A 16,151-nucleotide genomic window follows, 5' to 3' on the forward strand; every position below is an offset into this window, starting at 1 on the left:
GACCTCCCTGCGAGCAGCGACCACAGCACTCTGGGATTTGTAGTCTCTGCTCTCTGCTTCCTTTCCCGATTCAGGCAGAAAGCTGAATTTCACGCTAACTCGCTCATCAGATCTCACTGGCAGCGCCCTGCCGGCAGTGACCCTCAAGTAGAGAGGTTGTGCCTTTCAGAAAGTACATGGGGAGTGATCTTGCTTCCATTTTAGCTGTCACTCATAAACACCCTCTGGGGAACCCACTGACACCCACAACTCCACAGACTGGTGTGGAAATTCGCACTCTTGGCTCTCCGTAGGAGACAGAGGTGAAGGGACACTCAGCGCTGTCCCAGGAGAGGTGATGCTTGAGCAGGTGGGACAGGCACTCTGCTGTCTCACACAGCCAGGACAGCCAGTTTTGTATGAGGCACATTCTGAGGCAAATGCATTCAGGTGAAAAACTGTGATTTATGCAGTGATTGCTAGAGAGACTTACAGCTATTTGCCCACATGGATATTGAGCATCCAGATTTCCTGGTTTTATTCCAAGGTTTTCCAGTTTGAGATGAACTTGATACCAGGATTTCACAGGAAGATCATTTTAGTTCTATTTTGAGACCAAATAACTAGTACCTAGTTTTTCACCCTGGGTCCCTAAGTTTTCACATTGTATGTTGTATTTTCTTGCTGTCTTTCCTGTTTCTCTATCCAGACCTATACTTCCATCTTTGCATAATGCTCTTGCTACTTTTTCTCTTTGCTCTTCATACAGATGACAGTCTTTTCAATCTGTTTTTTCAATTTCTTTTTCTCAGCCCTCCCTTTTAGCTGAAAGACACAAGACCAGGAACAGCTTCTGGGAATGGCAGTCCAGTTTACACTAGTTAATGTGCAAGAACTGACAGAATTTAGGGTTTGGGGGAAAAATACAACTCCAAATATTCAAGAACAGAAAACTTCTCAGTGAATTTTAGTTTGTACAAAGTTTGACTACGTAACCAAAAACGATTACTCTTTAGGTACTCCTAAAAACATCAACCTTGGGGATGTCCACTCCATGTTTTCTCCATTTCAGCACAGAGCTGGACCCTATCCTGTGCAGAGCCGACAGCAAAGAAGGGCAAAATCGCACAGCGCACAGGCGGCTGTGGACAATAGTTTAGGGAACTACAGTGAAAACACACAAATACACCGTTTCAGGGAACCCGTCAGCCCACGGGCCTGAGCCCCGTGACGGATCTGGGCTGCTGCTCCGCCAGGAGCGGGTGACGGTCAGTCCTGTTGGTCACTCCGGCCCCTTCCGCAGTTGCCACCAAAACCTCTTCGCTTCAGAACCGGCCCCACGCTCGGCTGTCCTTGACGCGCAGTCCGAACGGCAACCGCGAGCCTTGATCGGACGCAAAATGGTGGGCAGTGCTGAACCCCGCGGCCATCTTGGCGCCGGGACTGCATGTCCCAGGCGGCGCCGCGGCGCGAGGGGCCGCCCGCCCGCCATCTTAGCGCTCCCTCCCCCGGTGCGGCGGGATTGAATGAGTCGCTGCCCGCCCGCCTGCCAGCCCAGCGCCATGTCAGGCACTCCGAGCCGCGGCACCCCCGGTGGGACCCCGCTGTCGCCGACCCGCATCTCCCGGCTGCAGGAGAAGGAGGAACTGCGGCAGCTCAATGACCGCCTGGCCGTTTACATTGACCGTGTGCGCGCGCTGGAGCTGGAGAACGACCGTTTGCTCCTGAAGATATCGGAGAAAGAGGAGGTCACCACCCGGGAGGTACGGCCGGAGTTGGGGTCCAGCAGCGACTGCTCGTGGGGCGCCCCCCGCCTCCGTCCCGGGGCAGGTCCGCGGCCCAGGGCTCGCCTGGCCAGTTCCCGCCCGTTCCCTGCGCGGCGCGGGGTGCGCTGTGGCGGCTCCGTGTGACCGCCGCGCCATGCCCGTGCGCCGCGCGGGGAGCGGGGGCTATGTTCACCCAGCACCTACCCGTGCGGCCCCTCGGGGCGGCCGGGGGCTCTCTGGCCGCGGTGTCGCGCTGAGGGGCTACTGGCGACATATTCAAGGCAGCTCAGGCCGGGATTCGGCACGGGGAGGAGCCCGTGGCGGTGGAGGGAGTGGAGCGGGGCGGACGCGGCGCTGCGGGCGGTATTGGCGGCTCCCGCGCCGGCCGGGCTGCAGCGCGGAGCCGCTGCGGTTCCCTTGGCCACGGGCGGGGCTCGGCCGGGGCCGCAGGCGGTCCGAGCCCTCCAATGCCCCGCGCCCACAGCACACGCGTACTCTGGTACTGGGGTGTTGGGTGTCCCTTACGGCCTCTGTCTTGATGGCTGATGCAATGGGATGGGAGATTTGAAAGAGTTTAAACTTGCTTTGCCTCTGACAGTAGGAAATCTTTTACGGCCTCCGTAAATACTCGGAATCAGATCCGTGTAAGCGACTCTGATTTGTTTCCTCGAATTTTGGAAGCAAAACTGCGTGATTTTTTTTTTTGTTCTAAACCTTGCTTTTCCCTATTCTGTGGTGTCTGCTTTCCGCGGTACTCTCGTTCCCTTATGGCGGAAGGATGTAGTTGGTGACACACTGGGGACATTCCTGTCCTGTGCAAGCCCAAACCCTCTCAGCAAGATGCGGCGTTCCACCACTGAGATGATGTTAAGGTGCTGTGGAAAGCCTATCAATAAACAGTCTGCTCTGTAACTTCTGGGATGTGATGGATCGTTGTGCCACTGTGTAGCTTTTAATTTTTTTGTTTTTCTTTTTTTCACCCCTTGAGAAGCTGATTTAATGGTACTCGGGGTGTTGGGAGGAGGGTTTGATTTAATTTAGTTTAAGCAGAGCAGATACTATAGTGTCTTATTCGGAGATGGTTTGGAGTACCTGCAATCAGGATATGTATGCCCAAAACCGAAGTACCTTTAAAGTCCCTTTGTATCACTTAATGATATATTGTAACTTCCATGCTTTCAAAATCGCTAGCTGTTTCTAAGCATGAAACATCACTTGCCGTGTGAAATCATGCTATAAACAAAATAAACATATCTAATTTGGGGAACTTCTAAGCTGTAGATCGCTGGAGGCTAGAAGGTGTATCCCTTTGAAATGCGAGAGGCAGAATGTAATTCTACTGACAGCACACGTAGCAAGAGTAAGAGGACAAGCAGACAATGTAGATATAATTTCATTCGACTTTTAACACGAGCGTAAACCAGCTTGTAACAGTGTTCTGTGTGAGCAATTCTGAAAAGTATTTTGATGCGGTAATCAGAAAGTAAACTGGAGAATATGTGGTTACTTTTTAACCTTTTGGTTACTTTGAGCTTTCTGTCTCCGGTTTTTTCAACCAGATTTCAAAAAGGTCTTAATCTTTAGACATAATAAACTTCTTCAGGATTCATCAAGCTTTTCTTTTGCAGTGATGCTTTGTTTTGTCTCTGGACCGCCTTTGTTAAATACTTTCCTCATCCCTTTAGGAAAGTCTATTTATTCTTTGTATATGTGCACAAAAGGAAACTTTATAGTTTTATTGTTTTAGTACTGGGTAGTGGACATTGGTTCAGGACTGTGGAAGCAGTAAGCTTTTACATAGTTGTCAGATTTTCAATTTATTGGATTGGAAGAATCCCGTCCTTTCACTTTTGGGACCAACCTAGTAAATTGGATTTTCTGCTGACAATTCAGCAAATTCTAACAATTATTAACTGCATTCATAAAATGATTAGGCTTAGTGTGAAATAAGATATTAATAAAAAATAAACCCTCCAAATCCCACAACCCCCCCCAAAACAAACCCCAAAGCAGCTCTTAACTTCTGTGTAGAAGTACAGTTAAATGTAGTCCAGTGAAATTTGCATACTGTTCTTTCTGGATTATTAAATCTTTATATATGTAAGCATCTAAGCTCTGCATGCTTATAGGAGACTATTTTCTTTTTCCACGGTGTTCAAAATGAAAGTTTGTGTTTGTTGTCCTCAACTGTGTGTAAATTTGAGTCTGATCTTATTTATTATTTATAAAAGCTAATTGAATATTATATTTGGTTTTTCTTTTGTAATGGCAGAAATCACCTGCCACTGTGGTAGGTGGTATCCTGCACATTGTGAGAAGCAGACAGGCAGAACTGGTCACCAGTGGGCTATTGGTTACTACCTGAGACTTATGTCTAGAGAGCAGATGATGGGGTCCATGATCAAAGGTGGATTTATCAAGGTTAAGGATAGCTATGGCAAGCAGTATACAGAACCATGGTTGTCATGAGAGAGATGTTCTTTGCTTGTCACTCCAGTTTCCCACAGGGACCATACCTGAGCTGGGTGAGACTGTTATTTACTGACATGACATGTCCTTGGTAATGGGTGACCATTCCTGACACCCCCTGCCCCCACCCTGCATGTGTGGGAACAGTTTTGATCTGTGCTCATAGTTCTGGTTTAGGGTAGTATCTTCTGGATGAGAGAAGTTCTACTGATGCTGATCAGGCAAGGACTGTAGTCATTCTTCTGCCAGAGATTCTTTAATCATCAGCTGATCAGGATGTTCTTTTTCCTCATTGTTTCAATCACCAATTTGAACAAGATTGCAGAAAGCAGCTGTTTGCTGTTTGTGTGGCAGTCTCAGCATGGTCGTAGAACAATATCATTCCTGTTCTTTTTGATGAACACAGGGCTGCCATCTCTTAACAGCAGAGAAAAGAAGCTTTGCAGTTGATTCATCTTTAGTTCTTTAATAATTATAGCCTTTTTCCTAACCTTGTCCAATGCTGCTTTACTTGTATGCAGTAGGCATCTAGGCAGATAAAAAGTATATACTGTAAGCCCTCAGACAAATACAAAAAAAAAGTTTGCAGATGTGGCTGAGGGAACCTCTAACTGTTCTTGTTCCTTCTCTGCTTTCCTCCATCACTGCCCTGGTATAAGTTAGCCTGTGACAGAAGAGAAATTGAGCTTATCCCCTTGTTTTTCTACATCCTTAGTACATGACTGATGCTGTTCTCACTGTGTTGGGGTCACTGTTGCAATAACATAATTGGTGAGGCTGGGAGGGGACATAATGGAAGAGGTAAGAGAACAGTCCTACAGCTCTCCTCAATTCCCTTTTACTAACTCCCTGCCCTCTCCTGCAGTGCTTATGGTTGTAGCCTTCTTGAACAGATGTTTTGATGGGGACAGGAGGGATTACTGCACTGTTATGAGGACACCCCACTGTGCTCACCCCCTCAAAGGAGAATTAGAAAAATAAGATCCTTGGAAACCTCAGCTGCTGACGGCAATTGCCCTTTTAACAAAAGCAGGATCTATGGGGTTCCCTCTTCATCCATGTCTTTCCATCTCTGTGGGTGTGAGTGCAGGTGGCTGCAGTTTCACGTGGTTTCCTCTTACCTGCCCGTGTTGGAGCTACCATGCCCTTTGTGTACATCATGTGTGGTGACCAGAGCTACTGTCATGACCATGATATGAGGGTCTGGTGTTGCCTAGTTGTCACCTGCAAAATACATGCTTAGATGCCGCTGTGGACATTGGGTCACTCAAGTTGCATCCTCTGAAATATTGAGTTAAATGGTTTTCTGGCACTGTAGATGTCATCTGGGAGGTGATGTAACACATATCTTCATTGTTCTTGAGAACTTGACTGATATTCTTGGTGGGCCTGAGCCGTAGCTGACTGGCAGTCCTTTGTCAATCTATAACTGGCTAAATAAGAACATACTAAGCCACACCTGGTGGCAATACACTTGTGTTTTGCACATTAATGTATTCTTACGAGATTAATGTTTCATCACCAAATTTGTCTGGAGTCACTTGTGGTTGGCTGGAACATGTTTCTTGCCTAGCATGTTGGTTCAGTGCCTTCTTGACGTGTTTCAAGTCTTCACTAAGTGACATCTTGCAGCTTTTCTCAAGTGGGGTTGCTTTGAGAGGGTCTGTGTTGGTGTGTGTGCCCTTGACCTGCTGAGCTTTGAATGCTCCCAGCAGAGGTAGGTGAGAGCATCCAGCAGTTGTATCTTCCAGAGATTGCTATGTAAGCATCTCTGTTTTCTCTTTCTATTTCCTTGTTCATGTGTTGCCCAATTACAAACTCACAGGCTCTTTTGCCAGCAAAAGAAGGGGTAAAAAAGTGAAAGCACATTTGTAGTGCAATAAGGGTGTCTAGGTTGGCCTCTGTGCAGGAAGATTTACGCTTGGGCACACATGGACATGAAGTGGATTGGGCTGCAGCATGTCCTTTTGCTTTCTGCTGAACATTTTGGGTTTTTTTCCATTGCCTTCAGATGGGGTTTCCATTTTCACAGTTGAGGGACCCATTTGCTGGCCTAACCTGTCATCTGGGAATGTTCGTTGCTGCTTCCCAGGGTTTGTATTCTGGGCATTGTAGAGAGTCTGCTGAAGCTCACATGGCCATATGAGTTTATCCCTTCTGCTCTTCAACAAAGGGACCGGTGCTAGTGGCGAGAGGGACCTGAAGAGTATCAGACATAACCACCTGGCTCCGAGTGATTGTTGGAAGTTAGGGGTAGGTTTTGTTTGGTTTTTTTTTTTTTTTTGGTTTGGTGCTTTTTTTGTTTGTTTGTTTATTTTTGGGAGGTTTTTTTTTTTTTTGGGTTCTTTCCCTTTTCTTTCTCTTATGGAATTTTTCTCCCATTTGTTGCCTAAGAGACTGGAACTGTAGATACTTGAGAAAGACAAAGGCCAAGATGTGCAGAAGGGGTGCAGCTGGCTACAGTACCTAAGGTGGAGGGCTTTCTCTTGAGAAGTGCACAGACACTATGAGATTTTGGCTGGAGGTTCAGGGGCTGGACTTAGCTCCTCACTCGCTCTCAGGGTCAGAAGGCAGGCAGTTGGGCTGCTGCTACTGCAGGGAGAATTTGCTGCCCCCACAGAGTTCTGTGCTGTACTGCTTCTACTGCCATGTATGAGCCTTTGCTTATGAGAGCGGCCATTGAACTGTGACCTTTTCAACACCAACCTCACTGGGAAGGACCCTCATCTACTCAGGTGCCCCAGCGGAACACCCGGAACGCTGAGCTCCTGTGAAGGAGTGTCTCCTAGCTGCCACTGCCCAGCTTCACTGTTTTCTGCGTCTGCATCCTGCTTTTTGCTACACTCCCTGGGTCTCCCTGACCCCGGCCTCTCCTGGCACACTTTCTGAGTTTTTCCTCCAATGTGTTTGCCACTCTGGGTGTGCCTGCTGCTGCTGCTGTTCCAGCTTGCTGCTCTGAGGTTCCTGCTGCAGGCCATTCAGCTTCCCAAGTGGCGCTGAGACCGGCTGCCCACTGAGGGCTTGCAAAGGAAGCCCCTTCTCCCTCTCTCACTGGCCATTGCCGTGTGGAGAGCGGCTGAGCCCGCGCCACAGCGCCCCCTGCAGCCGCGGGGGAATCATCGCACCTGCCCCGCCCGGCCGGGAGCCACCGGCGCCCCTGCTGGCTGTGCCCGGAACTGCACCAAAGGAGAAAGTGCCTGCGGCCGGGAGAGGCTGGCACTGGGTCTGTGCTTCGGGCTGGGACTGGGTGCGTGCTTCGGGCTGGCACTGGGTCCGTGCTTCGGGCTGGCACTGGGTGCGTGCTTCGGGCTGGCACTGGGTGCGTGCTTCGGGCTGGGACTGGGTGCGTGCTTCGGGCTGGGACTGGGTGCGTGCTTCGGGCTGGGACTGGGTGCGTGCTTCGGGCTGGGACTGGGTGCGTGCTTCGGGCTGGGACTGGGTCCGTGCTTCGGGCTGGGACTGGGTCCGTGCTTCGGGCTGGGACTGGGTCCGTGCTTCGGGCTGGCACTGGGACCGTGCTTCGGGCTGGCACTGGGTCCGTGCTTCGGGCTGGGACTGGGACCGTGCTTCGGGCTGGCACTGGGTCTGTTTGTTGTTGCTGCTGCTGCTGTTGTTTGTTTGCCTTGTTATACATGCACATACTACTAAAGAACTTCTATTGATTTTCCCATATCTTTGCCTGAAAGTCCCATAATTTCCAAGTTATAATAATTTGGGGAGAGTGGGGTCACATTTTCCATTCCTATGGAGGTTTCTGCCTTCCTTGGCAGACACCTGTCTTTCAAATCAAGACAGTGATTGTCAGTGGCATCGGAGCCCAGGTGGTGTGGGGAGCGTGAAGGGCTTGAGGATAGCCAAACAGATCCTGTAGAGCAACTCTGGATTACACAACTACTGTTGGCAGCAGTGTTTTGGATTCTACAGCAAACCCCAAGCACAAGTTTAGGCTGGGTGGAGAATGGATTGAGAGTCACTCTGGGAAGGAATTGGGGGTGTTAGTGGCTCAGCCTGCCCTGATCATGGGCACTAGCCCCCACAAACCCCCTCTGTGACGGGCTAAGCCCCAGTGTGGGCAGCAGGGGAGCGGGGATTCTGCACCTCCGCTCTGTTCAGAGAATCTGTGCCTGCCCCATCCCTGGAAGAGTGCAGGCCAGATTGAGGCTTGGAACAACCGGGGATAGGGGAAGGTGACCCTGCACATGGCAGGGGGTGGAATGAGATGGGTTTTAAGGTCTTTTCCAACTCAACTCATTCTTTGATTCTTTTACCATGGAACTGTCTTTCAGCATTCACAACTGCTTCAGAGAGACAGGATCCACAAGACTAAATGTTCAGTGTACAGCTGGATAACCCTGTCACGTGCTGGGTGAGGAACTGGCTCACGAGTTGGACACAATGGGTTATAGTGATGGAGGGACATCAGGGTGACATTGATCACAAGTGGAGTTTCATGGGTCTCCAACCTTAGCCCATCAACATCTTCATCAGTGATCCTTGGATGCAGGACTCAGAGGGATTCTATGAAAGTTTGCCAGTGACACTAAATTGGGAGGAGCTGTCAACACCTGCAAGCGTAGGGAGGCCCTCCAGAGAAATGCTGGCCAATCAGAGAGATGGGAAATCACCAACCATGTGAAGTTTAACGAGGGCAAGTGCTAGATGCTGCCCCTAGGATGGGGCAGCCATGGTTGTGTGGATGGACGGGGGAACAAGAAGCTGAAGAGGAGCTACAGAAGGGGCCTCGGGGTTCTGGTTGATGGCAAGTTGGATTTGAGTCAGCAGTGCCCTGGAGCCAGGAGGGCCAACCATGTCCTTAGGGGCATCAGGCCAACTGGGTGAGGGAGGGGATTTGTCTCTCTGCTCTGCACTGGAGCAGCTTCACCTTGAGTTCTGGGGGCAGTTTTGGGTACCACAGTATAAAAAAGACATTAAGCTAATAGAGAAATGTCCAAAGAATGGCCACAAAGATGGGGAAGGGTCTAGAGGGGAAGTTGTATGAGGAGCTGCTGAGGGCACTTGGTTTGTTCAGCCTGGAGGAGACTGAGGGGAGACCTCAATGCAGTCTTCAACCTCTCATGAGGAGAGTCTTCAGCCTCCTCGTGAGAGGCAGGTACCAGTCTATACACTTTCATGACCAATGTGAGAGCTTGAGGAAACAGCATGGAGCTGAGTCAGGGGAGGTTTAGCTTGGACATCAGAAGGTTTTTTCCCAGGAGGTGGTTGGGCACTGGACAGGCTCCCTGGGGAAGTGCTCAGAGCACCAAGGCTGCCAAAGCTCAAGGAGCATTTGGGCAACACTCTCAGGCACAGTGTAGGATTGTTGGGGTGCCCTGTGCAGTACCAGGAGTAGGACTCGATGCTCCTGACAGGTCTAACAGCATATTTTATGATTCTATTAAGTTGTTCTGGTATCCTTTCACAGAAGCAAAAGTAGCAATCTTACATGGTCTATACATTTTAGCTGTCTGATATAACTTTGAAATAATCATGCCTTATAAAAAACATAAAGGTATAGTGAAATAAACTTTAAGGGATTAAGAGATTTTAGAGGAGCTAAGATTTTAGTTAGAGAAAAGCCTTAGTAGAGTTAATTAAAATAAATGAGTAGGCCTCGATGAAGTTAAGAGTTAGTAGTTAACTAACTAGTAATTGATTGCTTATCAACACAATGTTTAGTTAGCTGGCTTTATAATGAAGAATATAGAAACTGACAAATAGCTTTTAGGAACATAAGACAGTTGTGGGCCTTCTCTGTTCTGAAACCAATTGAAAACAGGGAATGGGAGTTCTACCAAGAGTTCATTTGCCATATTTGCATTGAAAAGGTAGAAAGGTCAGAATGAGGAAGACCTCATTTACTTCCTCATTTTGGGACCCCTCCTCATGAAAGGGACCACCGACCCATTTCAAGGAACAAACTATGCATGCTTAATAGCTTTTGAAATGATTAGCATATGAAGCGAGGAATGGGATGTACCAAAATTATTAATATGTATTTGTATTTTGGGTATTCAATACTTGTATGGATAAAAGGACTCTGTAATCATTTGAAAGGGGCAGTGTGTATTTGGGAGCTATCCCGCACGCTGCCCGGCATCGTAATAAACATACACTTTCTAACTTTAAACTATTAGAGAGTTTTTGTCTGTCACAGTTGGATATCGGTACTAGATCAATATCCATATTTCTTTAATAAATCAATACAATTACTTCATAGTGCCTCATGCAGTCTGTATTTCTGATTATATGATAGGTTACTTTGGGACAGGAAGAAGTCTGTAGTTCTTTATCCTCTGACATAGAGAACAAGAGTGGAAGCTCATTTCTGAACAGTTCATATTTCTGTAGTTCATCTGTTTTCAGACCTTTTGTAGCTTTGTAATGGAAGAACAGCAGAGTCAAAATGGGACCTTGGGCTTTTATTCCACAAAATGTCTTCACGTGTTAAAAAAAAAAAAAAATCTCCCAAAGCAGCAGTATTGGGAATAAGAGCAAGTAATTGAAGTTAAGATTGTAAGGTGCACTGATCTAGTTCAGTTTATCTCTTGGGAAGGTTTGCACAGTTCAACATAGTATGTTTTGTCACAGTGGTAATGAAAACTAAATCTTTGGGCTGCTCATTAATGGAAAATGTTCAATAGAGAATGTTCTTAAATGGCAGAAATCATATCATACACCCTTTTTCAAAGAGACTTGTGTGTAACCTGGTCCTATGTTTCAGTTCTTTGATAGTTGTTGTGATGTTCTCATACCCAAATTTTTTTTTTTTCACCTTAGGTGAGTGGAATCAAGAGTCTCTATGAGTCTGAACTGGCTGATGCTCGAAGAGTTCTGGATGAAACTGCCAAAGAGAGGGCTAGATTACAAATTGAAATAGGAAAACTGACAGCAGAACTTGAGGAGTTTAATAAAAGGTGAGGAGAGTATTCAATTTCTTTTCTTTCAATTAGAATGGGCAATATTTGCTGTGGAAATTATACTAATGATGCTTCTTAAAACGCCTTTTGGAAGCAGATCCATGAGAAGATACAGGTTTGTCAGAGGGAAAATCCTTCAACTTGTTGGTACAACTGGTCAGAACACATAATTCCAGCAGTATATACACAAGTGTATTTGTAAATGTAAGATGAATGTCGCGTCATGTGAGACTCAAGCAAATGGCTGTGCCTGCTTTGTCCTGTCATACCTCCCCTTACGTGAACGTGTGTATGTGCAGCTACTTGGTAAACTGGATTGAGAAAGAGGTCTAGATTAAAATTTATCCATTCAAGGAGGGTTAATTAATGATATTTATTGTCTGATTCACTGTATGACTGATGGGAGAAATGGAGGAAAAGGGAAAGGGTTGGCCCTAAGCAGTTTGGGAATATAGAAGCAGTGTTGCCTTGAAAAGACATGAAGCTACAATGTCAATGTGCTGGGAGAAGACCTTGTACTGACTTAATTTTTTTAAACTGCTGTTCAGCTTGCATCACAGAGAATTGGCATAATAAACTAGTTCCTGAAGCCAAGTAGAATCCATTATTTCAATTCTTATGGGAATTATTTGTAATCAAATACTGTTTAGCAGTAGAAACTTAATTTAAAAGTTAATATATGTAGTAGAAAAATCAATTTTTGCTTCAAATTGAATTTTGCTACCCATTTTAATATATAAGATTTGTGAATTACAGATTTTTCCTGAGCAGGTCATTATGTACATCACCTGCTTATCAATGTTGTCAGCCATAAAATAGGTTTTAATCTGGCAGTGCCACTAAGGCCTACTTTAAGTTTCTCATCTCTCTTCATTTGCAGCTAAGTGGTTATAAAAGGACTTAAGTGTTTCCCTCTCCTGTCTTTTATTTTTTTTTTCTGACTAGCTAGTTGATTTGTGATAAAGTATTTCATGTTTTCTCTGTAAATTTTGCTATATCACTGGATACTCATTTTTTCTGCTGGGCCTTCTTTTTAAAGTCAGCCATTGGAGATATTTTTGGAATTTGTCCTAAAACAACTGTCCAAACATGAAATAGCGATAGTGTAAGCATCTGCAGTTGAGTGAGTCGGTATAAAGTCTGCTGAAGCATGGCTAATACCATAGGTCTGCATGTGGTCAAGCAAGCTGTGTTCTGGTATTTGTGGACTTGGTTAGCTCAGTTTTTGTTAACCATGAAAAACCCCTATGGTAAGTAGGTCAGCTGTAAAACCCCTGAAGTGCAGTAAGGTGAATCCCATCTGGCCCTACTGGGATGTTCTTGTTGGGACTGTTTTTCCTCTTCAAAGCCTCAGGCCAGCAGTCTTGGCATTTATTTTGGCTAGTATATTTTGCATGGCAGTTGGCATCACGTGGACTTTAAGGTTGTCTCTCTCGTCTTGTGATAGCAGGTACTCTTCTTGCTTGGCTTTTAAAGCAAACTCTATGAGACAGCAACAGTAGTAACTGGGAATTTGGTTCACCTCTCATGTTCTGCAAGATGGTATTTCTCTGTTTTGATTAAGGTATCCTTAGAAGTATCTTCATTTGGCAGGTAGTGAGAATCCAGTTGATTCCTGTTCTTTAGACTTTTGACAGCCCTAAGAGATTTTACAAATACCTTGTTGTGGAAAATTGTGCATGTAAAGTGATGGAGATGGTGTTTTCCCTTGGATCACCCCCTCATCTGTTGTCTGGACAACTGAGTTGCCCCTTACCAGTCACTTCAATGACCAATTCTACCAAACTAATTTCATCTTTTTGTTTGCTTGTCTTCTGCAATAGATGATGAAAAAATACCTGGTTTTCTGGGTTTCTCTCTGTGTTTACAATTCATAGCAGTAGAGTTGAATTCCTCAGCTTCAGAGTTTCTTCTACTTAATTCCTTCTAGTCCATTGAGATGCTTGTAATGTTCTTGGAGTGTTCGTGAAGTGTCTAGCTTGTGATGTGGCCAGATTTTAAATATGATTCTTGTAAGTGCAGCTTTCAATTTTTTGTCTGATTTGCAGTGTTCACTTGACATGTAGCTCATTACTGAAGCTTCCCTGTCTATGCTGACAGTCAGATGGTGCTTCTCTCAGACCAGACTTACTTTGAGAACTGTGTAACGGAAGAGTAGGTTATTGCATAAGTTTATATTCACTACTATTGCCTCTATCTTTCACGCTCATAACAGAGGAGAGATTTAAGGATGCCAGCACAGTCTGGCCAGGAGTGATCCCAAACACTACCATTCTGTTGTTTGCTTGGAATAGGCTGGGTTGCTGGGACAGGAGATAATAGACTTCTCTCTCAACACAGGATCACAGTCAACCTCCTGGTTTATTAGCAGATTCCCCATTTCCTTTTTTCTCCCAAAGCCTGGGTTTGTGAGCATGGAAAGCCCTGAAGGCACTGAAGATACTCCAGGGAAGTCACAGGGTATGATTTGAAGTGGTAACATCAAGCCTAGTTTGTGCCCAAAGGAGCCTGAGGCTTACCCTGCTTTTAGTTCTTTCCTGGGGCTGTCTACTTGCACAATTTCAACTTTTGAAGCAGCTGACCAACCTGCATCAAGAGCCTTGGATGGGACACAAGGATTTGGGACAGGGCCTGTGGTCTAGGAAAGAACAAAGTTTTTCTGTTGATGTAATGGACTTCAGAGTCCACTTCTGGTTGTCTTTCTGTATCTTGTTCAGATACTGACAGATAACACTACCCCAGGGTTCCGCGTGAGTGTAAATTCAACTCCTAGGGTTTGGATTCTGGGGGACATATTTGTTTAGTTTAGATTTTTTTCTCTTACTGTGTTACCAATGTTGTAACATTTTCTGGGGGATTTTTAGTGTTTGAGATAATTGGATATAATTTTCCCTACTAAGTCAACAAGAAGCATCCCAAGGCTTTTTCTGGAGTAGTTTGAATTGAATTGACCAAAGGTCTACTTAGCCCGTTAATTGATTTCTGTTAAAAGCCATTTGTCTAGGGAAGAGAGGAATGTGGCATGCAAAGCAGCAGTTCTCTGGAATACTCTTCCAGTCTTCAACAATTCCCTTCAGCTAAGGGACTTCTGATGTCCAGCTGGCTTCTGTATAATAGTCATCATGGGTTTGCATTTCACAGTGCAACCAGTATTCTGAGAGCAGCTGTTTGTGGAGTTGTTAGACATAGCAAGGGGATTCTGAGTTTACCTACGTATTGTATAAACATGTTGTTCAATCTGCCTGCCCAGTTTCATTTGTTCATTTATCCCTTTATTTTTGTATTCTCCTTCATGTCTCCTAAGATTTTCTCTTTAATGATCTCTTTTTTTCAAGTGGAAACATCTTACTGCTTAGTTGCTTGCTACTCCTGAAGCTGCTTTGTGCTTTCAATCAACATTTTATCCTCTCTGTCATTTTTACTGTTTTAGTGTATCCTCTTGGGAAGGAAAGCTGCAGATTTGGAACTTCAGCCAGTATTCAAGATGCTGTTGTACTATAACACTGTTCTATGTCTTGTACTGTATTTTATTTATGAGTAATTTCTCAAACAAAGTTGCATTTTGAGTGCTTCTGAGCTGCTGATGTGTGAAGAAGGGTAAGCTCCAGGTAGTATTTTACATCAGACTCAGAGATGTTTCCTAAGACCCCAGTGAGTGGCAGGAATGCTACAGAACTCGGAAGTGTTTTGGGGTAACCAGATTTACTGTGGCCTCTTTAGGCAGAGGTGAAGTAAGGCCCTCTCAGAGATCTTCTGTGCAGGGCTTATGCTTATGCTCCTTGCCTTCCTTTACAAAAGCCAAATTAGCTCTGAATTTTCAAATTCTTTTATGTTTATGCATGTGCACACTACTTTTCTTCATTGATGCCTTTTTCTAATTTTACCTGTGCAATTATCAGAGGATTTTGTGGGGGGACTTTATCAAAGGCCTTACAGAAGTTCAGACAGACAATATTCATAGCCCTTCCATGATGAAGTGACTCCATCAGTGGCAAGGGAAGGCCACTAGGTTGGTCAGCCAGAACTTGGAGAAGCTGTACTGCATGTCTTGAATTACTTCCCTGTGCCCTGTATGCCTTTGCAGAGCTTCTGGGAGGAGCTGTTCCATGATGTTCCCAGGTATGGAGGTGTGGCTGGCAGGTCAGTAACTCCTGAAGTCCTCCTTCCCATCCTTTTGAAAAATGGGTGCAATGTTTCCCTTTTACCTTGGCCTTCATCTGACTGCTGTGACTTTTCAAATGTCATGGAGAGTGGCTTGGCAGCTACATAAGCCAATTCCTCAGGACTCTGGGGTGCATCTTGTCAGGTCCCATAGACTGGGACTCAGGTTTCTCAGGTGGTCACAGACCTAACCTTCTCTTACAGTGTGAGCTATTTTGTCTTCCCAGTTTCTGTTTTGTGGTCCATCTACTGGAGAGGTTGCCATTGAAGGCTGAGGCAAAATAGTTTTTGAATACATCAGCCTTCTTCTCTTCTGTTGTTACCACTTTGCCAGTCTTGTTCATCGAAGAAGTAACTTGCTTTGACCTTCCTTTTCTGACTGACATACCTGTAGAAGATCTTGTTATTTTTGGCGTCCCTTGCCAAGTTCAGCTGCATCTCGGCCTTACTGACCCTATCCCTACGCAACCAGGCAATGTCTCCATACTCTTGCCAGGATACCAGCCCGTACTAATACTGCCTCTTCATTATCTTCTTGCCTTTTAATTTCACCTCCTGGTCTCAACTCATCCATGCTGGTCTCTTGCCTTCCAGTCCTGAGGATAAAGAGCTCTTGTGATCTAGAAAACTTCCTAAAAGATCTTCTCCCTTGTCCCTGAGGGCAGTTTCCCAGGGTGTGTAATTGACCAACTCCTTGAACAGTAGACAGTTTGTTTTCCTGAAATTCATTCTTCATTACTTTTTACTTGACCCATGTCTCTCAGGACTGCAGACTGCTGGACTGCATGATCACTGCAACCCAGGCTGCCTCCTGTCTTGACATCACTGATTGGCTCATTTGTGTTGGTGACCATCAGGT

At 45.8% G+C, this 16,151-nt stretch overlaps 1 protein-coding gene across 1 annotated transcript in view; it reads left to right on the plus strand.

The window, feature by feature from the left end:
- Nucleotides 1-1,467: 1,467 nt before the first annotated feature.
- Nucleotides 1,468-16,151, plus strand: part of LMNB2 (lamin B2) — a 37,211-nt gene continuing 22,527 nt past the window's right edge. The window contains exons 1-2 of the mRNA XM_068173815.1: nt 1,468-1,742; nt 10,992-11,128. Coding sequence (XP_068029916.1) covers nt 1,506-1,742; nt 10,992-11,128 — 374 coding nt within the window. The 5' untranslated portion in view covers nt 1,468-1,505. The remainder of the gene's footprint in view (nt 1,743-10,991; nt 11,129-16,151) is intronic.

The sequence above is a fragment of the Anomalospiza imberbis genome, chromosome 27 (genome assembly GCF_031753505.1).
Source record: "Anomalospiza imberbis isolate Cuckoo-Finch-1a 21T00152 chromosome 27, ASM3175350v1, whole genome shotgun sequence".
NCBI classification, from domain to species: Eukaryota; Metazoa; Chordata; class Aves; order Passeriformes; family Viduidae; genus Anomalospiza; species Anomalospiza imberbis.